This window comes from Nematolebias whitei, chromosome 3 (assembly GCF_014905685.2).
Source record: "Nematolebias whitei isolate Nwh7 chromosome 3, NemWhi1, whole genome shotgun sequence".
In the NCBI taxonomy this organism is placed as follows: domain Eukaryota; kingdom Metazoa; phylum Chordata; class Actinopteri; order Cyprinodontiformes; family Rivulidae; genus Nematolebias; species Nematolebias whitei.
The window spans coordinates 47917166-47942611 of NC_056500.1; the positions used below are offsets into that span (position 1 = coordinate 47917166).

Consider the following 25446-nt stretch of genomic DNA (forward strand, 5'->3'; position numbering starts at 1 on the left):
TCTAATACATTTAATTTTTATATCAAGTGGAGCATTAAGGCAAGCCATAATGCTCTGCTTGTGAAAGTAAATCAGTTGAGCATCACTTTGACACTCAGACAATAATTCTAAGTGTCACAATGCCGGACAGGACAAGGGTGAAAACAAAAAACAAAACAAAACAAACAAAAAAATGTCCATCCATTATCTTTTACCCGCTTCTTTCTTTTTGGGTTGCCAGAGTCACTTATGACCATGTCCAGCAGTCACTGTATGAGAGTTGAGAGACGCCCTGGACAGGTCTCCAGTCCATCACAGGGACACATAGAGACAAACGACACAACCATTCACTCTCTCACTCACACCTAGGTACAATTTAGAGCTACCAATCAGTCTAACATGCATGTTTTTGGTCTGTGGGAGGAAACCGGAGTACCTGGTGAAAACCCACGCTTGCACAGAGAGAACATGTAAACTCCACCCTGAAAGGCCCCCAGCTGGGATTTGAACCAGCGATTTTTTTGCTGAGAGGCAACAGCTCTACCACCGTGCTGCCTGGTCAAAATGTCAAATACAATCATCTCTGGATCTTTATATGGAATGGTTTGCAAAAATTACAATGACCACATTTGAAAAAAACCCAAACAAACAAGTGTTAATGTTAAGCTTGGTAAGACCAGGAAATGCCAATACTATTAAAAACAAGTTAGCCTTCTTTATCTCCTCAGTTAAAAGTACCAGTCAATATTCATTCAGTGTTAAAAAATAAATGAATAAAAAAAAAACACATGTGGTGAAAATTTGTGCATGATTTATTGTTTGTTGTGTTGTCCACAAAAGGCATAAAACTTAAAAAAAAAACAAAAAAAAACATCTTCTATCATAAAGAATTTGACCAAAGATGTTCTGAAAGTTTTCTTTGTTTTGTAAGTCACAACATACTGTGGGATCCTCGCTCCTATCACAGGATACAGATAAAACCTGTGAATTATTCTTCAGTTCATCTCTACTCGTTCATCCTGAAGAAAGAGTTTAACTAAACTTTCCTCCAGTTTTTCAAGATGTTTCCAGCTGCTTCCAGAGTGCTGTCTTTCTGTAAAAACAAAGAGCATGGGAGTCTCAAAACAAGAACATCAACTACAAATAAGATGATTCCAAACTTGTGTAAAGTACAGTACTGTGCAGAAGTCTTCAAATATCCTTTCTTTATAAGTTGCTTCCAAGTTTCAAGTTTAACAGACATAACAGGATGTTAATGGCAGCAACTAACAAGAATCCTACACACTCTCCATTTTATTTACCATACTATTCCAGACTAAACACATTCAGACTTTTATTCAGTTTTGAGCCACTTTTTGAAATCAGATCATTTAATTTTTTTGTAAATTAAGATGTTTGTTCAGTTTTTATTTGTATGATTATTAGAGCAGAAATACTGAAAAATGATCGGCATCACAATATGTGTATTAAAATTTTGCCTGCAATAAATGATAGTTACATTTTAAGTGTTCTGCTGCTACTGATTTGGTCGTTCCTCTGACAGCTGTGATGCACAGCTCGTTTAGATGACGGTTATAATGGAAAGTGAGCAAAATGTGGCTTTATTGTAACAGATATTTTCTTCACAATATTAAACGTTATCACATTGCACAAGTTGTTTAAATATTGTACAGACGTAATGTTTATGCCATATTATTGGGTGTGTAAAGGATTCTTTCCTAAACATCAACCCCCCCACACCCTGAAAAAAAAATAAAAAATCATTTGGCCTCTCAATGAATCTTGAAGAGCATTGTACCAGAATAAAAATTGGTTACTGAGATTATTTTATGAAGAAAAAAAAAACAAACATAAAAAAGAATATTAAAGTTGTATAATTTACCAAATGAACATCTGAATAATCTTTAAGGTATAGGTGGTAAACTTACAGGAATCCAGGGTAAAAATCAGATTAATTAAACAAAACTTTGGCCTTTTTCTTACTAAATTGTAATTTAATCTCAATTAGTATATTGTCTCAAATATGGTAGTTGTATTTTTATTTTTTTTAATTCTTCCAGCTGCTCCCTTCTTCAAGGGTCACCACAGTGAACTAACTCACATGGACTTGGCAATTGTTTTTACACCGGATGTCCTTCCTGACACAACCACAGACCACTGAGCTACCACAGCCCTCTGGGTGGAGCAGAGAGCTGACATCTACGGTGTCCAGGGAAGCAAATGGTGGGGGTTTAGGGCCTTGCTCAAGAGCCCAAAGTGGGGCAAATGAGGATGGAGGCAGGTGTGGGTGTTTCTAAAATTGAATTTGTTCTAGAATTGCACCGATCAAGGTGGCTGCATGTTGGAGCAGCTCTGTTACTTTCATTCTGAGATTTTGCTTTTGGAAACTTTAGTTCCTCTTTTTCTGGATGTAAATCACATTTTTTGGATGATTGTTTCCTCTGGTATCAGATGCTGTGCAGCTGGAAGGATTTTTACTGAAACTTTTATAGTTTTGGACATTTGTTATGATGCTTAACCATGGCAACAAGGCAATTTTCTACAACCAACAGCAGCTGATTAACATCTCAAAAGCTCAAATAATATCTCAGCTACAGCCCCAAATCTCAAATGAGTTGAAAAGGATGTTCTGTGGACGCATTCTCATCAACCTGCCAGCTGTGCTCGAGTACCTGACCACTGAGATCCTGGAACTAGCAGGAAACACGGCTCATGACAGCGGAAGGACAGGATCGTCCCTCGGCACCTACAGTTGGCTGTCTGCAGCGACGAGGAGCTCGGCAGACTGCTGGGAGGAGTGGCCATCGCTCTGGGAGGAGTTCTGCCCGGCATTCGGGCGGTCCTACAGCCCAGGGGAACCGAGAGGCCAGCCGAGTCTGGGTGGACGGATCAGACGGCATCTGCAGCCAGTTTCTTAGGATCCACTGTGGGATGGACCTTTACAAGAGATCCTTCCTGTCTACAGCCATCAGTATCTATAACATCTCTTAATGAAACGAGGATAACGAGTTACAACAACTAATAATTTCCCTTTGGGATTAATAAAGTATTTTTGAATTGAATTGAATTCACCTTTCCCACCCACATTTTGATGTTGTCGGTTCAGGGAGCTGAACCAACGACCTCTCGATCACAGGCCCACCTTCTATAATCTCTGCACTACCATTAATAAACATCTTAGTTTGATATAGTACATTTAAGACTTTTACCCTAGAAGCTTTTTTCTTCTTTTGGTGGTGGTGGTGGTGGGTGGGGTGGCAGGTCATTGCCAAATTTGTGGCCTTGTAACATAAGAAAATGTTGGGAGTTTTATATAACATTTATGTCAGAATTTCAGAGACCTTTCTCTGACTTGAGCCAGATGGTGTAGAGGCAGGGCAGCCGACTCAGGACCCGAAAGTCCCGGGTTTGATCCCCAGCCATTCCCACATGTCATGGTGTCTCTGAGCAAGACACCTAATCCCCAATTGCTTCCCGGGTGCTTACACAGCTGCCCACTGCTCCACCTGGGTGTGTCCCAGGTGTGAGGGGTTAAATGCAGAGAACCAATGTCGTCATTGTATGGGAACATACAATGATGACAACACACAGCACTTATTATTATTAGATGCTTTAAGTACTATGTTTTTGTACCATAGCCCTCATACACTAATGCTGTTTTCATCTACCTTTATGAAGCACAGACGGATGTATTTCTCAAACTGCTTCTTCGATTCCTCTCCGACGAATGCTGTGACGGGAATAGCAGCTAATTTCTGGGAGAAAAGTGATAACTGAAACTTTGATTTACAACAAAAACACTGCAGTTTGAGAGTTAGGATGAAGAAATAAAGATACCTTTTCTTTTATCATCCACTTTACAAACTTGTAGTCATAGACCTCATCATCAACCATATGTGACAGGTCCTGATCTACAGTGGAAACATGGACACTCATTAGCTGATTTCATAGAGAGGGAAGCATCACAGCAAACTGGAACCAGAAGGGAAGAACACCATGAAGCACATGCTGCCACCAACATTCTTTCTAATGACACCAAGTTTGTGAAAAGTGACCACGTAGATCCTGAGATAAACGTCACTGAAAATAGGCAGCAACACCCATTTTTGTTGAAAATCCCAAAATGTTATGGGTCATGTTTTTTAATAGTTTGATTAAAATGTGTTGAGTGGTGAGATTTTTTGCTAACAGACAGACATACAAACACACACATACACACAGGAAAATATATGATATATGATCATGTGCCTGTCATGGTAGCAGGTAATTATAACAATAATCAATAAAGACTCCATTCAGGTGATCATTGTTATGAGCACTGATAGCTTCTGTTGTATACTCTCACCACTGGTGTCAGAAGCATTTGTAATGGGGGGGGGGTCCTCCCCCAGAAAATTCTGAATAAAGTAGATGAAATTTCCCATATTCTGGTGTATTTTAACGAGTTGTTAAACATCTACGTTTACCTACAGAAGTAAGCACTTGATTCAATAACTATTTTAGAGAGCATGGCACAATGCGCCCCCCCCCCCCCCAATCCCGTAGACAACTACCGGCTAACGTAGCGCTAAGCTAGTGGCATGCAATACAGACGTGCTAGCCAAGATGCTATAGATGTAGCGCTCTGCTTCTCTCACGCATCCTAACCCCCTCCACCCTGGTCAACAACTGCAGGCACTAACATGGCACTAAGCTAGCGCACAACACAGAGGTGTCTCCCCCTCCTCCCCCTGCCTCATCAAGTGACCTCGGGGAAACTCTGCATGGGGTGTGGTGAGTTGTTGTAGGTAACAAGGAAAACCCGGAGTGTACTTTTATTGGTTTGAGTATTCTATTAATCAAGTGGAATGGATTTGTTCATGAAGAAATAGAAACAGTGCTGGGTGAGCTAATATTTCATGGTAAATGTGGGGGGGGTCCAAGCAAATATTTTTAAAATGTGAGAGGGACACGTCCCCATCACATATATTTTATATTTATTTATAGAGCACAATTTAAAACAGATAGACTGTTATCAAAGTGCTTAATTGTTGTGGCGCCTATGACTCTCAGTCATGTGGTATTGAAGTGCTTCAAAACTTGGCCGAGTTCTGCTGATCTACATAAAAGGCAGCCAGATGAGTAGCATGACTAATTTGCGGTGACATCAACACCAGGGCGGTGTGCACCACAGCAACTCACTGAGAGATGAAACATCGACGAGCATGAAGTAACCCCCCTCTGGAATGATGGGAGTCATGCCGACCTCCTGCAGGATGGAGGCCAGGCGGTCTCGCTTTCCTTCAAGTTCTTCAGCCAGTGAGGTGAAGTAGCACTCAGGCTGGCCCATCAACTCAGAGTTCAGCAGTAAACCTTGTGCCACCGCCTCCTGAACATACAAACAGCAGAAAATCAAAAGCGTAGCATTTTTTTTATAAAGGAATGGACATCTCCCGCTGCATTTAATGCCAGAGTTTCAGACTCTGACCCTCTTAGGTACCATCAAAAAGTTCATACTATTTTACTGATGCAAGAGACAAATTAAGCACAAACTAACACACCCTAAATTTTTTTTGTCACCTTTAACAGGCAGCAGGCAATATTCAAAGCAAGTTTTTCTTAATAATTAATTTCCTCTTGAAAGAATTGTGTGTAACGTACCTGTAAAGGTGTTGGACAGGTGTACAGAGTATTCTGCATGACAGTCTGAAGATGTTTGATCAAATGTTCGGGCCCTATAGACCAGCCGAGCTAGAAGAGACAAATCAGCTCCAGATATATAAAAAAAACAAAACAAAAACAATAAAAAGTGGACTACAGTATATATTTTAATCTTCTTACCTTCCATCCAGTAACACTAAAGGTTTTTCCTGTGCTGCCTATTGTTATTGTTCTGTCCCACATTTCAGGCAGAGTGGCTGCAGAGCGACAAAACTCCATCAGATTACAACGAGAAACTTTTTGTGAAACTGAAGCGTCACTGCTCTGCTGACTTTGCTGAAATGTGCTCAAGAAGCTGAAACTGTTCTCAGCTAAATCATAGAATTACAGCAAACAGAAGCCAAAAAAGGTTAAAGCTAAAAGGAGCAAAATGGTAGCTAAAAGCTAAAAATAGCCAAACAGTACCTATGAGCTAATAGCAACTGGTAGCTAAAAGTAGCTACGGTGGTTTAAAACTGAAAATAGTAAAAGGTTTGCTAAAAGCTAAAATTATCTAAACAGTACCTATAAGCAAATGGGAGCAACGGGTAGCTGAATGCTAAAAATAGTGAAAATCTAGCTAAAAACTAGTAGCATCAGAAGAAAAAATAAAGTAAGTTTGTCCTGATGCATGATCAATAATCCACGTAGATGAATCTAACAAGGTTGAGTCAGGTCCTCTGGACGGATTCTTCTTGTTGAAATATTTAATCTTTTATCCAGAAGACTTCTTCAGTCTGAGGAGGTTCAAGCAGACAGTCGTATAAGAAGCACCTTCTCATAGTGGATCAAGCAGTTTGCTGGTGAAATCCAGAACTAGCTGTCAGTTAATAGATCGTTAGTGCCCTGATGGCCGCTTGCTATTCACAGAGGGCTGAGTGATACTTGCAAACAGCAGCATTGTAAGAGGGGGACAGTTGAACACAGAGACCCCCACCCCTGTTTAACAATGGACAAGTTCTCTTCACAAAGATGGAAGATCCTCTATGAGAAGGTGTTATTTATAAAACTGAGTTTGTTGCAGCTCCTCAGACCGAAGACGTTTTTGGATAAAAGATGAGACGTTTCAACAAGAAGAATCTGCCCAGAGGACCTGACTCAACCTTATAGCAAGTTTGCTGAAGTATTTTTTTTTTTAAATATTGTTTTTGAAGGAACATAAGAGATCTTAATGTATTTCTATGAGACATTTTATTTTCAATTTTTAAGCATAAAAGTTACCAAAACTCAAAATCAGAGCACATTATTACCAAACAAGCTGAACTTTTAGATTTATAAATGGATAAAATAGTATGCAGAAATATTTTGCAAAAAAACAAATGGAAGAAACTACAGAGGAAAAACAACAGTGTGAATGCTGAATCAGCATTTCCACTATTACTAAACGTATGCAACATGACAAAAGCTCAAACAGGATACCCACCCATTTTGACATGCTCTTGTCCCTTGTAGACAAGCCACTCATAAACCTCGTCACTGAAGCACAGCGTGTCATGTTTGATGCACAGTTCTGCGATCATCTGCAGCTCATCTCTGGTGAAAACCTGCAGGAAGAACCGCAGAAGGAGCCCATCTGTCTGTCACAACAACTTAGCAGGTTTGTATAAAAGCAGTGGCCCTTTCTCACCCAGCCAGCTGAATGTGGCGCTGATGAGTCTCCTCTGTAAGGGAGGACCAGACTAAAGTAACTGATGACTCAGGTGTGTACTCACTTTCCCAACTGGATTGTTGGGGGTGTTGATGATGATGGCCTTGGTCTTGGAGTTGAATTTTTCAGAAAGTTCTTCTGGGTCAAGATACCAGTCAGCACTTGTGATTGTCTTCTTTCCAGACTTCTGCAATGTCAGAGAAGTCATTTTGCATTGCAGCTCTAAGCATTCACTTATCCACTTATCCTATTGATACAGGTATTAATTATCGCAAACTGAAAAAAAACTCTGAATTTGCCTTCAAAAGAAGCTGAGAAGGTACTACCGGTAATTGTTTATGTATTTCTATTCTAATTCAGTGTTGTTAGTCCTAGTCAACTTTTGCATAATGGAAAGGCAGGATTATTACATTTTTTAATTAAAATAACTAACAGAAAAAAAAAAAAAAATATATATATATATATATATATATATATTTAAAATCCCATCTCTTTTTATTTATGCTTAGATGTTTCTATACATTCTTTGAGTCCACCTCTGCTAAATTAAACTGACTAGACATGATTCAGAAAGGCACACACCTTTTTTCAGAAAGCCTTCAAAATGACCAACTGAATAAATGAATAATGAAATATCAACACAAAAATTAAGACATGAGGTCAAAGGAGATGCTTGCACAGCTCAGCCAGGATTGTTGCTAGGCACGGGGCTGTGGAGAGTTACAAAAATGCTCCTGCTGTGCTGAAAGTTCTCAAGAGCACAATAGGCTCCATATTTGTCAAATAGAAACCTGGTGACACTGAGCAGTCGGGGGAAATGGCCTTAGGAAGAGAGGTGACCAAGAACCTGTTGATCACTGTGCCAGAACTACCGTAATTGCCGGTGTATAAGCTGATACTTTTTTCTCACACTTTGTACCCAAAATTTGATATGCAGCAGTGGCTAATTTATGCATTTCATTTAATAATTTTCATAATTTATATTTTATTTTGAAAGACTTCCTGCCGTCTCTTAGCAGCATCCTGCTGCTGACTAACATTTTCCTTTGACAGAGCTGGGCTGATGCTCATGGAACTGCCCTGATACACAGAGTGAATGCCCTCAGGTAATTACATGTACAAAGCTTCTTGCTCAGGGTTTCAAATTCCCTACCATCACTCCACCCACTCTGTAATCATGTGACCCGAAGTCTTCTGGGAAATGATGCAGACAGCACGAGGGAAAGTGACGAAAGCGACACGGAGGCGGTGTGTGATCATGTTTTTCTGAGCCTCAAAGAGAGAACTTTAGTCTCAGAACACAAAGAACATAGCGAAGAGTGACTTTTGGTCAACTACCGGTACTTTAAAAAAAATCTGTAGCCGTGTTAAAGGCTGTCCATACTCCCCTGGGTCACGACATGGGCTCCGCTGAGAAGAAATTGTATAAAGCAATCAAGTCTGGTACATACTGTATTTTAATAAAAGTTTTAAAATTCTTTCTGTGTGACATCTTTCTGTGTATGGTAAATATGTGTTTAAATACCAGTATCTCATTTAAACTCATTCTAACACGGAGTGGAGACAAAGAATGGGGGTGGGGGGGCTTCCCCCTCCCCTTCCGTCATGGGAGCTCAGCCCAGGAGATTTCAAGTCTGATTAAATTGTCACAGTTAGTCAACACTGGTACATATTTGAATAAAACTTATTTTTAATATGTGTATGGTAAATATGTGTTTAAATACCAGCACGGAGCAATTGCACAATTTCTGCCAGCACCCTGTTTGTCAACAACACCGGTGGCAGTCGTTGATAACCCGGGCCTTGACCGATCTGATATGGTATTGCTTTGATGAACTCACATATTAGTTTTGGCAAAAGTGTTTTATGTCAGATGCCATTACTGACACAACCATCACCATTTACCCAGGCTTGGAACTGGCACAAGAGGTAAATTGGCTTGTGCTCCCTAGTGGGGCTTTCTGGCAGAGTGAATAAATAGAAGCCTCTCCTCAGTGTATCTGTCTGCAGAAAATGTGGTGCAAACTCCAAAAACTTACAAGTCGTAATGGGATCAACACTGGCTTGGCCCCCGCCATTCGAACCATAGGTACATAGCAGTCAAAAAAAGGTTCGATTATGATGACCTGATGAAAAAAAAACATTACTCATTACATGCACTATGAAGACCACATTATGATTACAAATATAAACATGGGTGTAACAAGGCTGAGTCAAGTCCTCTGGATGGACCCCTCTTTGTTGAAACATTTCATCTTTTATCCAAAAGACTTCTTCAGTCTGAGGAGCTGCCACAAACCCAGTCTTATAAATAGTACCTTCTCATAGTGGATCAACCAGTTTGTTGGTGACAGCCAAAACTAGCTGTTCACATGCAACAGGAATAATGTTCAGTGTTTCCACTACTATTATCCAAGGAGAGCGCAATGTCCTGTCAACAGAACCCCCACCCCATGAGACAAGTGCCCTCCTAAGGCAAGTGATCTTGGGGAAACACTGATGTTGCATGAAGTATTTTGGATAAAAGACAAAACATTTAAACAAAGACGAATGAGTCCAGACTAGATTTACCTACTTGGATTATTGTGCATACATCAAGACAAACAGGTGCTTAGAAACAGTGACAAGAAGACAGAAATGTCCTCACCTCATCTCCTTCTTCGATCAGGCCCTGCATGGTGCTGAATAACGACCCATAACCCCCCACTGTGACCAGGATTTCCTTGTAGGGGTCAATCTGACGTTCATAGACCTTCCCATATACCTGAGAGAGGGCTTTCACTAGAGATGGATGGCCCTGCTCAATCAGAAAAGCAGTGCACACATTAGTGAACTTCTGACAACAGCAAACTTTTGGCATGGATGATTATAACTGGGCTGTAATCAGTTGTCAGTTATAATCATCAACATTAAAGGAGATAAACATTTGAAATATATCAATCTGTGTGTAACGAATGAATTTTAACTTTTTTAATGGAATTACTGAAATAAATCAACCTTTTCATGATATTCTACAGGTCCTTCTCAAAAAATTAGAATCTTGTGATAAAGGTCATTATTTTCCATAATGTAATGATAAAAATTAAACTTTCATATATTTCAGATTCATTGCACACCAACTGAAATATTTCAGGTCTTTAATTGTTTTAATACTGTTGATTATGGCATACAGCTCATGAAAACCCAAAATGCCTGTCCCAAAAAAATTAGCATATCATGAAAAGGTTCTCTAAACAAGCTATTAACCTAACCATCTGAACCAACGACGTAACTCTAAACACTTGCAAAAGATTCCTGAGGCTTTTAAAAACTCACAGCCTTGTTCATTACTCAAAACCGCAATCATGGGTAAGACTGCCGACCTGACTGCTGTCCAGAAGGCCATCATTGACACCCTCAAGCAAGAGGGTAAGACACAGAAAGAAATTGCTGAACGAATAGGCTGTTCCCAGAGTGCTGTATCAAGGCACCTCAGTGGGAAGTCTGTGGGAAGGGAAAAGTGTGGCAGAAAACGCTGCACAACGAGAAGAGGTGACCGGACCCTGAGGAGGATTGTGGAGAAGGGCCGATTCCAGACCTTGGGGGACCTGCGGAAGCAGTGGACTGAGTCTGGAGTAGAAACATCCAGAGCCACCGTGCACAGGCATGTGCAGGAAATGGGCTACAGTTGCCGCATTCCCCAGGTCAAGCCAATCTTGAACAAGAGACTGTGTCAGAAGCATCTCGCCTGGGACTGCTGCTGAGTGGTCCAAAGTTATGTTCTATGATTACAGTAAATTTTGCATTTCCTTTGGAAATCAAGGTCCCAGAGTCTGGAGGAAGAGAGGAGACACAGAATTCACATTGCTTGAGGTCCAGTGTCAAGTTTCCACAGTCACTGGGGTGTCATGTCATGTGCTGGTGTTGGTCCACTGTGTTTTATCAAGCGCAGGGTCAATGCAGCTAGCTATCAGGAGATTTTGGAGCACTTCATGCTTCCATCTGCTGAAAAGCTTTATGGAGATGAAGATTTCATTTTTCAGCACGACCTGACACCTGCTCACAGTGCCAAAACCACTGGTAAATGGTTTACTGACCATGGTATTACTGTGCTCAATTGGCCTGCCAACTCTCCTGACCTGAACCCCATAGAGAACCTGTGGGATATTGTGAAGAGAAAGTTGAGAGACGCAAGACCCAACACTCTGGATGAGCTTAAGGCTGCTATTGAAGCATCCTGGGCCTCCATAACACCTCAGCAGTGCCACAGGCTGATTGCCTCCATGCCACGCCGCATTGAAGCAGTCATTCATGCAAAAGGATTCCCGACCAAGTATTGAGTGCATAACTGAACATGATTATTTGAAGGTTGCCGTTTTTAGTATTAAAAACACTTGTCTTTCATTGGTGGGATGAAATATGCTAATTTTTTGGGACAGGCATTTTGGGTTTTCATGAGCTGTATGCCATAATCATCAGTATTAAAACAATTAAAGACCTGAAATATTTCAGTTGGTGTGCAATGAATCTGAAATATATGAAAGTTTCATTTTTATTATTACATTATGGAAAATAATGACCTTTATCACAATATGCTAATTTTTTGAGAAGGACCTGTAATTTTATGATCAGCATCTGTATACACTTCTCATTTTCACCCCTAAAATGCTGTAACCAGTCGTAATTGTACAATGTATCCAGCAGAGGGTGTATGAAGAATACTTTCAAGTCATGACTTTAAGTTTCACTTTTATTGTTCATCACAGATGAAGCAGGGAGCAATGTTGTGTAGTGTATTTTGCTGAACAGAGCATGGTAAGTTCATTTTAACTGATATGTAACAAAATTCAACAATAATAAATTCTCTTCAGTCCTCCAACCTGCTTGTCATTAGCTACGTGCCTCTCAAGTTAGCAAGCTAATGTTAGTGTCCAGCTGCACCGCCTTCAAGACATTAGCACATCAGTAGTTAGAACAACCAGTCCTGTCAGATTGAGCTTCCAGTTTGTGAGTACATCCAGTGTTAGTAACTTTATATTTGTTGTTCTCAATAAAATGCATTGCTTGTCTGAAATCTTTACTTCTCTACAAAGAAAAATTAACGCCAATGAAGTCAGTACTAGTTAGACCTTCACCATACGTGACTGATTCTTTAAACAATGAACAGGAAGGGTGTTTCTTTGTTTAATTTATATTTTTGCAACACACTTTATGGTGAATAGTGGAGGATATAAAATGTGAATGCAGTTTAGGAAGACTGTTTTTATGACTAGTGCTCCACTTGTAAACCTACTGTGGGAAAGTATAGTCAGAATCAGAATAAGCTTTATTATCATTGTACTAGGCCCTGTGATGGACTTGGGACATGTCCAGGGTGTACCCCGCCCCTCATACAGTGATTACTGGACAAGTGCACCAGCAACCCCCGTGACCCAAAATGGAAGAAGCGGGTAAAAGATAATGGATGGATGGATAAATCGTTGTACTGGGATACAGTGAAATTATGTTTGTACAGTCGTCCAAAAGATGGGCTTGCTCTACCAGCAAGCACATTTATAAACATGATTACATATGCATTTAACGTCAAGACGTTGAGATTTGTCCAGGAGCACTTTCAGATACACCACAGTCCTGAAGTTGTTGTTCAGCTGGCAGTTCTGATAAGCCTGCACAGAAGTTCTCGGTGTGTGTGTGTGTGGGGGGGGGGGGGGGGGGATAGACAAAGCTTAGTCCCTAGTTACCCATGTCCCAGGAGAAATTTGATAGTTGTCTCGTATCTGAGGTCAAATGGGGGGGTGAGATTCAGATAAACCAGAATTGTTGATTTTTCTTCAGGCATACTGTATTTTTTTCTTGTCAGCCTTGAGTCAAGCTGGAATGTTCCTGGTCCAAAATGGCCAGATTTATGGGTATTCCACTCCACTGATCAGTGTTATGAGCCTTCCTCAAGGACGATCCCAACATGCTGGTGAGTCCTAGAAGCCGCAGGTGGCTTGCGATTCTCACAAATCGCCTCCATCTTATGGTTTAGCTTGTAAATCAGCTGATTTTGAGCACTCATAGAACGAACCAAACCTTCACACTGACTCGGAAGCTTTGCCGTGGCCGAAATTGCTGCCAATGTCTTCTTCATAAGTTGATAAAACAGAGCCCCACCGATGCCAAAGAGCAGAAACCCTGCTATCATAAAGCCAAATATATAAACGTCTTCAGCATCCTCCTGAGACAGAACTGGGAGACACTTCAGCTGCCAAACTCCCCACGGATCTCTGATGTACCCCGGGACAAGAGGGTTCTCCAGGACCCTGTCGTTTTGTTGAAAATATTTTTTCAATTGCGTTGAAAGTCCAGCTCACCAGATCCATAATAGTATTTTTTGTTCGGCAGATGTATACCAGGAGCTCCAAACACAGAGAACAAAAGCAGAAGAGGAGAACAGGGGGAGGGAGAGCAGAAGCGTCCATCTTGAGCGAGAACCAGAGCATAGTGTAGATCTGATTAGCTTAGATTCATGGGTGCTAACAGCTGAGCTAAATATACAAACCTTGCTCCATTGGCAGTTTTCTTAGATTCCTGGGGGTGGACAAAGCTCAAAAATTTTCAGCCATTATAACGGTTATCGGTGGGCGCCTCCCCTCCCAATATTGATAGCCAAAATTTTCACATCGGTCGGGATCTAATTTTTACAGCATCGCAAGTAAATTTTCATAAATTAAACAATTGTTATAAGGTTACTCTATACATAAAAATATAAAAAATAAAGTTGTGTGCTTTATATAATCAATCTTGAGTAAAAGCAGCTATGCAGGAGGTTTTACTTAATGTCAGAACTGGTGAGTCCGACATGAAACAGCAGTCAAATTCAGACTAAACACCATAATTTTACATCTCAACAGCAAGCCAGAGGGGAGCAAAGCACAACATGAAATGCTTCCAGTGAATTTGAGCTCTCGACGTTTTTAACAACGACATTTGTTGATTGTTTGTTTTCTTGTAAACAATAGTGAGTCACTGCCAATGTTGTTGAAACTTACAAAGCCTCGGGTGTACTGGTTCATGCGATCCACTGATACAGCCTTCATTAGAGCCTCCTTGACGTAAGAAGGTGGAGGGATGTCTGGATAGCCTTGACCGAGGTTAACGATGGAGGGGTCGGCTGCCACCGATGTAAACTCCACCCTGCGGCAAAGAAATTAAGCTTTACTCAACTTTATGGGGTTGGCATACGTATGTTTTGGTTCTACAGTGAAAAAAAACAAACTTTTAAATAGTTCACAACTAACACTCAAAAACTTCCCTGATCTGGACTCAGGTTGAAAACCCTCCTATGGTAATGTTTATAAGTACATTTCAAACTTTTATACTAGTAATTAGTAACTGTCTGTGGACTTTTCTCATAATTTGTGTTAAATCTATTGTTTTTAGAATGATTTGACACAACTCCTCACTTATTATTATTTCATTTTTTCCCTCTTCTGGAGTCACTAGAGTAAGTCATCCTCCTCCATCTCACTCTGTCCTCTGCATCGTCTACCTCCATGTCCTCTCTAACTGCGTCCATACAGGGGCTGGTCATAAAATTAGAAAATCATGAAAAAGTTGATTTATTTTAGCAATTCCATTCATGAAGTGAAACTTGTATATTATATTCATTCATTACACACAGACTGATATATTTCAAATGTTTATTTCTTTTAATGTTGATGATTATAACTGACAACTAACGCAAACCCCAAATTCAGTATCTCAGAAAATTAGAATATTGTGAAAAGGTTCAATATTGAAGACACCTGGTGCCACAGTCTAATCAGCTAATTAAATCGAAACACCTGCAAAAGCCTTTGAACAGTCTCTCGGTTTAGTTCTGTAGGCTACACAATAATGAGGAAGACTGCTGACTTGACAGTTGTCCAAAAGACGAACACTGACACCTTGCACAAGGAGGTCAAGACACAAAAGGTCATTGCTAAAGAGGCTGGCTGTTCACAGAGCTCTGTGTCCAAGCACATTAATAGAGAGGTGAAGGGAAAGAAAAGATGTTGTAGAAAAAAAAGTGTACAAGCAATAGTGATAACTGCACCCTGGAGAGGATTATGAAAAAAAACCCATTCCAAAATGTGGGGGAGATTCACAAATACTGGACAGCAGCTGGAGTCAGTTCTTCAAGAACCACCACGCTCAGACGTATGCAAGACATGGGTTTCAGCTGTAGCATTCCTTGTGTCAAACCACTCTTGAACAAGAGACAGCGTCAGAAGCGTTTCGCCTGGGCTAAAGACAAAAAGGACAACTGCTGCTGAGTGGTCTAAAGTTATGTTCTCTGATGAAAGTAAAATTTGCATTTCCTTTGGAAATCAAGGTCCCAGAGTCTGGAGGAAGAGAGGAGAGGCACAGAATCCATGTTGCTTGAAGTCCAGTACCAAGTTTCCACAGTCAGTGATGGTTTGGGGTGCCATGTCATTTGCTGGTGTTGGTCCACTGTGTTTTCTGAGGTCCAAGGTCAATGCAGCCATCTGCGAGGAAGTTTTAGAGCACTTCATACTTCCTGCTGCTGACCAACTTTATGGAGATGCAGATTTCATTTTCCAACAGGTCATGGCACCTGCACACAGTGTCAAAACTACAAACCGGATTCCAAAAAAGTTGGGACACTAAACAAATTGTGAATAAAAACTGAATGCAATGATGTGGAGGTGCCAGCATCTAATATTTTATTCAGAATAGAACACAAATCACAGATCAAAAGTTTAAACTGAGAGAATGTATCATTTTAAGGGAAAAATCTGTTGTTTCCAAATTTCATGGCGTAAACAAATCCCAAAAAGTTGGGACAAGTCCATTTTTACCACTGTGTGGCATCCCCCCTTCTTCTTACAACACTCAACAGACGTCTGGGGACAGAGGAGACCAGTTTCTCAAGTTTAGAAATAGGAATGCTCTCCCATTCATGTCTAATACAGGCCTCTAACTGTTCAATCGTCTTGGGCCTTCTTTGTTGCACCTTCCTCTTTATGATGCGCCAAATGTTCTCTATAGGTGAAAGATCTGGACTGCAGGCTGGCCATTTCTGTACCCGGATCCTTCTCCTACGTAGCCATGATGTTGTGATTGCTGCAGAATGTGGTCTGGCATTATCATGTTGAAAAATGCAGGGTCTTCCCTGAAAGAGATAACGTCTAGATGGGAGCATATGTTGTTCTAGAACCTGAACATAGTTCTCTGCATTAATGGTGCCTTTCCAGACATGCAAGCTGCCCGTGCCACAAGCGCTCATGCAACCCCATACCATCAGTGATGCAGGCTTCTGAACAGAGCGTTGATAACAACTTGGGTTATCCTTGTCCTCTCTGGTCCGGATGACATGGCGTCCCAGTATTCCATAAAGAACTTCAAATCTTGACTCATCTGGCCACAGAACAGTCTTCCATTTTGCCACACTTCATTTTAAATGACCCCTGGCCCAGTGCAAACGTCTGAGCTTGTGGAGCTTGCTTAGAAATGGCTTTGTCTTTGCACTGTAGAGTTTCAGCTGGAAATGGCGGATGGCACAGTGGATTGTGTTCACTGACAATGCTTTCTGGAAGTATTCATGAGCCCATTCTGTTATTTCCTTGACAGTGGCATTCCTGTTTGAGGTGCAGTGACGTTTAAGGGCCCGGAGATCACGAGCATCCAGTAGAGTTTTACGGCCTTGACCCTTACGCACAGCGATTGTTCCAGATTCTCTGAATCTTTTGATGATGTTATGCACAGTTGATGATGATAACTTAAAAGTCTTTGCTATTTTACGCTGGGTAACACCATTCTGGTATTGCTGCACTATCTTTCTGCGCAACAATGGTGAAATTGGTGATCCTCTTACCATCTTGGCTTCTGAGAGACACTGACACTCTGAGAAGCTCTTTTTTATACTCAATCACATTGTCAATTGACCTAATTAGTGTTAATTGGTCTTCCAGCTGTTCGTTATATGCTAAATTTCCTTTTTCCAGCCACTTATTGCTACCTGTCCCAACTTTTTTGGGATTTGTTGACACTGTGAAATTTTGAATCAACATATTTTTCCTTTAAAATGTTACATTTACTCAGATTAAACTTTTGATCTGTCATCTATGTTATAATACGAATAAAATATTGCCATTCGCCATCTCCACATCATTGTATTCAGTTTTTATTCACAATTTGTTTAGTGTCCCAACTTTTTTGGAATCCGGTTTGTACCAGTACCTGGTTTAAGGACCATGGTATCCCTGTTCTCAATTGGTCAGCAAACTCGCCTGACCTTAACCCCATAGAAAATCTATGGAGTATTGTGAAGAGGAAGATGCAGGAAGATATGCCAGACCCAACAATTCAGAAGAGCTGAAGGCCACTATCAGAGCAACCTGGGCTCTCATAACACCTGAGTAACATTGTGCACTTTTTGTACAGTACATATACGTGTGTTGTTTAAATTACATAGATTGCGGGAGTGTGGGAAGGGTTTATAAATCCTTAAATATATAAGTAAATACTAAAATAAATATAGTGTTCCTACTTTGTGGTTTTTCACCTATCGTGGTGGTGTCTGGAGATCATCAGAGGTACAGCACAGGTTGAACAACTGGGAGATAAAATTAGAGCGGCTAGACAGACATGGTTTGGACATGTCCAGAGAAGGGACAGTGGTTTGGACATGTCCAGAGGAGGGACAGTGGTTTGGACATGTCCAGAGGAGGGACAGTGGTTTGGACATGTCCAGAGGAGGGACAGTGGGCATATTGGTAGAAGGATGTTAGAAATGCAGCTGCCAGGAAAAAGACTAAGAGGAAGGCCAAAGAGAAGATAAATGGATGCAGTTAGAGAGGACATGGAGGTAGTTGGAGTGAGGACAGAAGATCCAGAGGACAGAGCGAGATGGAGGAGGATGACTCACTGTGGTGACACCTGAAGAGGGAAAAGCTGACAGAAGAAGAAGTGGTGGTGTCTGGAACATAAACCCCGTGATAATCGAGGGACTACTGTCGTCTGCTTCCAGAAACAGATCTATTTTTAAAACTAAATTCTGCAGAATTCTTCCAGTATTTAGATTGAAAAAAGTCATGGAAAAGCACTATCCAGTGGATCAAAATGATCCAAAACAAAGTCTGTAAGAAGAGGCTGGTCTTGCCGTCCATGAATAAATACATTTATTGGGAACTGCCTAGAAAGGCAGCCTTAGGGTCTTGCTCTTCCCTAAACTTTAATGAGGCTCATACCGCAATGGCTACCCCATAAATGTTATATCAAAACGACCAGCTCGGCCCCATGATGTGTGGTATCGCTTTTATTGGTGTTTTGAGTTACCCTGGTGATGTAATTATCAAACAAAGACACAATTTTTCTCAATGAAAAACCCTGACGGAACTCTTCACAGCCTCTAACTTGCCAGAGTGAGGTCACACGACTTCGATTGAAGAGGTCTCTGAATAAAACACTGACTTTTGGAGCCATTTTGGTTTAAGATGGCTGCCACAGCTAACTCAGAAAACACAAAATCGACTATAACTCAGTCGTTCTTTGAGATATTGAGCTGAAATATGGTATGGTTGTAGCTGAGAGTGGGTTGTTATACATTCTTCATGAAAATTAAAAAAACAAGATGACCTTAGCTAAAAGGGAAAACATATGATAACTCAGCTATTTTAAAAGATATTGAGCTGAAATCTGGTGTGGTGGTACCTGATAGTGATGCACAACACATTCTGAATTCAAATCTAAAAATTCAAAATGGCCACCAAAGCTAATTTCAAATAAGAGGTTTTTAGAGCTATTTAACTGAAATTGGGTGTATTGGTAGCTGAGAACAATCCCTAATAGACTCTGATTGCAAATCAAAAATCCAAGAAAGCCACGTGAGCTAAAAAGGAAGAATATTATAAATCATCCATTTTTAGATATTAAGCTAAAATTTGGTGTGGTGATAGCTGAGTGCAATGCCCAATAAATACTGAATTCAAATAAAAATACAAGATGGCCACCAAAGCTACATTTCAACGGCTTTAGCTCAGCTATTTTTACACATATTGAGCTGAAACTTAACCCAACCAGCCACTAGGGAGCACAAGCCAGTCTTGTGCCATTCCCAAGCCTGGGTAAATGGTGAAGTTTGTGTCAGGAATGGCATCCAATGTAAAACACTTTTGCCAAAACTATAATGTGAGTTCATCAAAGCGAAACCATACCAGATCGGTCGAGGCCTGGGTTAACAACGACTGCCACAGGTGCTGTTGAAAAACAGGGTGCCGGCGAAAATTGTGCTACTGTTAGTTGAAGACCAAGAGGAGGGAAACGTGTCAGGAGACAGAGGGAGAAGAGGAAAGTGAAGAATGTAAGACTGAGGGTGGCAACTCTAAATGTGGGGACAATGACATGCAAAGGTAGAGAGCTGGCTGACATGATGCAGAGAAGGAAGGTAGATGTTTTATGTGTCCAAGAGACCAAGTGGAAGGGCAGCAAGGCTTGAAGCATTGGAGAAGGGTTCAAACTGTTTTACCATGGTGTGGATAGAAAGAGAAATGGAGTAGGGGTGGTCCTTAAGGAGGAGTTGGCAAAGAATGTAGTAGAGGTGAAGAGAGTGTCAGATAGGGTGATGTGCCTGAAGGTAGAAGTAGAAGGTCTGATGCTAAACATCATCAGTGGTTAAGCTCCACAGGTTGGATGTGATGAGGAGGAGAAAGATACATTTTGGAAAGATCTGGATGAAGTGTAGAGAATATTCCCAGGGAGGAGAGAGTGGTGATCGGAGCAGACCTGAATGGACATTTTGGTGAAAGAAAGAGATGGGATGAGGAAGTGATGGGTAGGTTTGGTGTCAAGGAAAGAAACCAGGAAGGACAGATGGTGGTTGACTTTGCCAAGATAATGGAAATGGCTGTAGTCGATACCTATTTCCAAAAGAGAGAGGAACATAGAGTGACCTATAAGAGTGGAGGAAGGAGTACGCAGGTAGACTACATTCTGTGCAGAAGAGGAAACCTGGAGGAGATTGGAGACAGTACGGTTGTGGCAGGGGAGAGCGTGGCCAGACAGCATCGGATGGTTGTGTGTAGAATGACTGTTGTTGTGAAGAAGAGAAAAAGAGTAACATCAGAAAAGAACACCAAATGGTGGAAACTGAAGAAGGAAGAATGTTGTGAGAAATTCAGAGAGGAGCTGTTAAAGGCTCTGGGTGGTAAGAAAGAGCTTCCAAATGACTGGACTACTACAGCAACAGTAATTAGAGAAACAGGTAGGAAGGTACTTGGTGTGTCATCTGGACAGAGAATGATAAGAAAACATTGTGGTGGAATAGTGAAGTGCAGGACGCTGTTCAAAGAAAGAGATTAGCCAAGAAGAAATATGACGGTGAGAGGACTGAAAAGAGGAGATAAGAATATAAGGAGATGGGATGTAGAGCAAAGTGTGAGGTAGCTAAGGCAAAGCAGAGGGCGTACGATGAGTTGTATGGGAGACTGGACAGTAAAGAGGGCGAGAAGGCCTTGTACTGATTGGCAAGACAGAGGGATCAGGCTGGAAAGAATGTGCAGCAGGTTAGGCTTATTAAAGATAGGAAATGTAATGCTCTAACAAGTGAGGAGAGTGTGACGGGAAGATGGAAGGAGTACTTTGAGGAGCTAATGAATGAAGAGAATGAAAGAGAAAGAAGAGTAGAGGTCATAAAAACTGTGGACCAGGAAGTGGGAAAGATTAGTGAGGGTGAAGTCCGGAAAGCTCTGAAAAGAATGAAGAAGGGGAAGGCAGTAGGACCTGATGACATACCAGTGGAGGTTTGGAAATGTCTTGGTGAGATGGCAGTGAGGTTTTTGACTCAAATATTCAATGGCATATATGAGGGTGAGAAAATGCCTGAGGAATGGAGAAGAAGTGTGCTGGTGCCCATGTTTAAGAACAAGGGTGATGTACAGAGTTGTAGCAACTACAGGGGAATTAAGTTGATGAGTCACACACTGAAGATCTGGAAGAGAGTTGTGGAAGCAAGACTTCGACAAGAGGTGACTATCTGTGAGAAGCAGTATGGTTTCATGCCAAGTAAGAGCACCACAGATGCCATATTTGCTTTGAGAATGCTGATGGAGAAGTACAGAGAGGGTGAGAAAGAACTCCATTGTGTCTTTATGGATTTAGAAAAAGCATATGACAGAGAGCCGAGGGAGGAGGTGTGGTATTGCATGAGGAAATCTGGAGTGGCAGAAAAGTATGTTAGACTGGTAGAGGACATGTATGAGGACAGCCGGACAGCGGTGAGATGTGCTGTAGGAGTGACAGATAGCTTCAAGGTGGAGGTGGGATTGCATCAAGGATCGGCTCTGAGCCTCTTCTTGTTTACTTTGGTGATGGACTGATTAACAGATGAGGTCAGGCAAGAATCCCCATGGACGATGATGTTTGCAGATGACATTGTGATCTGTGGTGAGAACATGGAACAGGTGGAAGAGAACTTGGAGAGGTGGAGGTATGCACTTGAAAGAAGAGGAGTGAAAGTCAGTCGTAGTAAGACAAAGCACATGTGTGTGAATGAGAGGGAGGAGGTGGAACAGTGAGGCTACATGGAGCAGAGGTCACAAAGGTGCAGGACTTCAAGTACTTGGGGTCCACTGTCCAGGAAAATGGGGAATGTGGTAAAGAGGTGAAAAAGAGAGTCCAGGCAGGATGGAGTGGATGGAGAAAAGTTTCCAGAGTGATTTGTGACAAAAGGGTGTCAGCAAAGGTCAAAGGAAAAGTTTACAAGACAGTGGTGAGACCATCTATGTTGTATGGTCTAGAGACAGTGGCATTGACAAAAAGATTGGAGAAAGAACTGGAAGTGGCAGAAATGAAGATGCTAAGGTTCTCCTTAGGAGTGATGAGGCTGGATAAGATTAGAAATGAGATCATCATAGGTACAGCCCAGGTTGAACAACTGGGAGATAAAGTTAGGGGGGCCAGACTGAGATGGTTTGGACATGTCAAGAGGAGGGACCGTGGGTATATATTGGTAGAAGGATGTTAGAAATGCAGCTGCCAGGAAAAGACAAAGAGGAAAGCCAGAGAGAAGATATATGGATGCAGTTAGAGAGGACATGGGGGTAGTTGGAGTGAGGACAGAGGATGCAGAGGACAGAGTGAGGTGGAGGAGGATGACTCACTGTGGCGACCCCTGAAGAGGGAAAAGCCGAAAGAAGAAGAAGAGGTGAAATTTAACCATGTACTGTGAAAGTGACAGTGGTGCACAGATTTAAAGTGTAAAATAACAAATACATTCACTTACCAAACGTTCTTGTCCAGCCCCTCAATTCTTTTAGCGTGCGTGTGCCTCGACGCCATTATGTGCTGCAAGACAACCAAATGTATGACACAGCACCGAACTAGCTTCATGTTTGGCACTACCTGCACAGAGAGCGTGGTAACAACAGACCAAAGGGCAGATGTGCAGAAGGAAATGTGGATAAAGGGATAATTACAAGTTTACTTTTCGAGAATCCCACCTTTTAGCATTTCAACAACTTATGTCAAACCTTGAACAGTTCCAAACATGCGGTACGTTTTGACTAAATTTAAAGCTTTCTGAAGTGGACTCACCTGCGAAGTACAAACCCTTCTTCTGCAGGTTAACTGAGCTGAATGACGTATAAATCTGGAGCAGTTCTGGATCTGCCGTGCAGTGCTCATCCTGAAAAAAAAACACCAAGAGGATTTTACACCATTTCAACTAGTTCTTTCTCTCTCATTTTACAGTCCACACTTAATAGCTCGGTGACATAACCAGTTCAAATATTGATCCTTTGATATGTGCATACTAGGTATCATATCATCTAAAAAAAAAATAACAGCTGCTTTGAAAGTACTGCTTTTAAGCTGTATTGTGTAATTTTTTTTTTTTTTTCATTTTCATTTAGCCTTTATTTATACAGGTTAGTCTCATTTAGCCACGAGAACTCATTTTCAAGAGAGACCTGTTTAGGGAGCATATGGTGGGTGTTAAGGGCCTTGCTCATGGGCCCAGAGTGGGGCGAATGAGGGTGGGGGCAAGTGTGGATGTTTCACCTACCCCACCCACAATTTTGATGTTGTCGGGGCCGGGGCGTGAACCGGCGATCTTCGGATCAGAAGCCCACCTCTCTAACCTCTGCGCCACCACTCCCCCAATAAGTAATAAGTGGAACTTTTACATTTAACAGTGATGGTACTTTATAATACTAAATCGTGACAATGTAACAAAAAGTAGATAGTATTGAAAATCTGGAGTAAATTCTTACAGCAGTTGTTGACAAACTGCATATTTATCCTCATCCTTATTTTTACAACAAATACTGAAAACAAAGAGAAGTTTCCCTTCAGTATTTTAACAATGCACTTGGAAATTAAACCGTGAACTAAAATTGTACTTATTACTTCAAACTATGCTGTTTTGTTTCAAATATTGAGTATATACTTTTTGCCTAGCTAAAAAGATAATTTTGTAATCTAATACCTTCAAATTACCCTCAAATTTATTATGGATCATTTAAATGTGATCTGTTTTTTGACACCACCATCTTGGGCCTCATCACCCACGATGACGAGATGCCTACAGAGATGAGGTGAAATCACTGACCAGCTGGTGTCAGAAAAATAACCTCTCTCTGAATGGCAGCAAAATGAAGGAGATGATAGTGGACTTCAGGAGACAGTGTGTAGGCCAGCACTCCACCATCTACATAAACAATTCTTAGGTGGAGCAGGTCAGCAGCTTCAAGTTCCTCAGCGTTCACATCACTGAGGATTTGTCCTGAACATTACATACAGACACTGTGGTCAAGAAAGCCTGACAAAAACTCTACTTCCTAAGAAGACTAAAGAAGTTTTGTACAAACACAAGGATCTTCACCAACTTCTATAGGTGCACCATTGACTGCCTGTTGACAAGCTGCATCACAGGGTGGTATGGGAACTGCACCAGTCTGAAAGCTCCACATAGAGTGGTGTCAACAGCAGAGGATATCACTGGTAGCAGTCTCCACACCATCCAGAGCATCTACCACAGCTACTGTCTGCATAAAGCACGCAGCATCATTAAGGACCACACCCACTCAGCACAAAGACTCTGCAGTCTACAACCCTCAGGCAGACGATACAAGTCTGTCATTGTGTACAAAAAGACTCAAAGACAGTTATTACCCACAAGCTGTCAGATTACTGAACTCGATAATAACACTGAACAACTGACAACATCGCACCAAGCCACATCTGTGACACCCAATATGTTTATCAGCGATGCACTACGTGGCTGTATCCTTTATGTCACTACCTTTCCATCATAATTCATCTCAGTGTTACTCACTACCTGTGCAATAACCTGCCACACAACTTGTGTAGTATTTGTTAGTTATGTGCAATATACATCATGTACATTCAAGCTTATGCTACTACCTTGAAATACTAAATTTATACTAATTCATCCTGCTTGCACCGTTATATTCTACCATGTTGTCCTTTACTATATTTCAATTCAACCTTTATTTATACAGGCTAACCTCACTGAGCCACGAGGACTCATTTCTGTTCCAGACAGAATATATAAAGTATTTATTAGGACATTGTTATATTTCTTTTTCACTTTTAGGTACTTTATTTGTCGTTTTATTGCATGCTTTAGTATTTCTTGTTTTTTCTTAGTGAGTCGAATCAGTTCTTCTCCTGCTGAACATGTCATTGTTGACCTTGTGTTAACCTGCAAACAACATACATGTAGACCTGAGGCTCCAACAGCAGGGGGCGCCGCTGCGCTTCATAAACAAGCAGCGGGTTTTATCATCATAACTTGTTTTAAATTACACTTAGGGGCACTCGTGAAAAATATTAAAATGTATAATAATAGGCAACGTGTCACATAACGAATCGCGCTGAGCTGGTGTTCATTAGGCCGCTGATTCTCACAAGCTGTTAATGAACTGTGTTGATGTGCAGCCTCACAGCTAGCTAGCTTTAGCTCACTAGCAAACGTTGAATGACGGGTCGTCACCAGCTCTGTGAAGGAAGAGCCAGCTGTCAGCCCTTCTTTAAAACGCTCATAACACGCACAGAGCAGCAACAACTTACTGTAAGCACAGTTTCAACAGAGCTCCAGTGAATTCAGGAGGAACAGAAGTCCACAGAGTAATGACCCACCGCCGCGGGAGCGC

General features: G+C 41.3%; 1 protein-coding gene across 1 annotated transcript; it reads right to left on the bottom strand.

Annotated features, from left to right (window-relative positions):
* Positions 1–788: 788 nt before the first annotated feature.
* LOC119430827 (kynurenine--oxoglutarate transaminase 3) lies at positions 789–25432 on the bottom strand. Its single transcript, XM_037698309.1, has 14 exons — positions 25364–25432; positions 22865–22955; positions 22554–22615; positions 14320–14464; positions 9954–10103; positions 9346–9432; positions 7371–7493; positions 7082–7202; positions 5800–5876; positions 5620–5709; positions 5161–5347; positions 3817–3890; positions 3648–3734; positions 789–1072 (listed from the first exon to the last, which is right to left on the bottom strand). The coding sequence occupies exons 2-14, from the start codon at positions 22952–22954 to the stop codon at positions 1016–1018; spliced, it is 1350 nt and encodes a 449-aa protein (XP_037554237.1). The 5' UTR covers position 22955; positions 25364–25432; the 3' UTR covers positions 789–1015.
* Positions 25433–25446: the final 14 nt, after the last annotated feature.

Bases quoted from the DNA above. Each gene is read 5' to 3' on its own strand.
- LOC119430827 (XM_037698309.1), bottom strand. From the start codon at position 22,954: ATGAGCACTGCACGGCAGATCCAGAACTGCTCCAGATTTATACGTCAT. The intron at 7,494-9,345 runs GTAAGTTTTTGG...CTGACATTGCAG, and splicing joins TGTTGATCCCATTACGACTT to AAGTCTGGAAAGAAGACAAT. The intron at 3,735-3,816 runs GTATCTTTATTT...CTTTTCTCCCAG, and splicing joins AGTGGATGATAAAAGAAAAG to AAATTAGCTGCTATTCCCGT.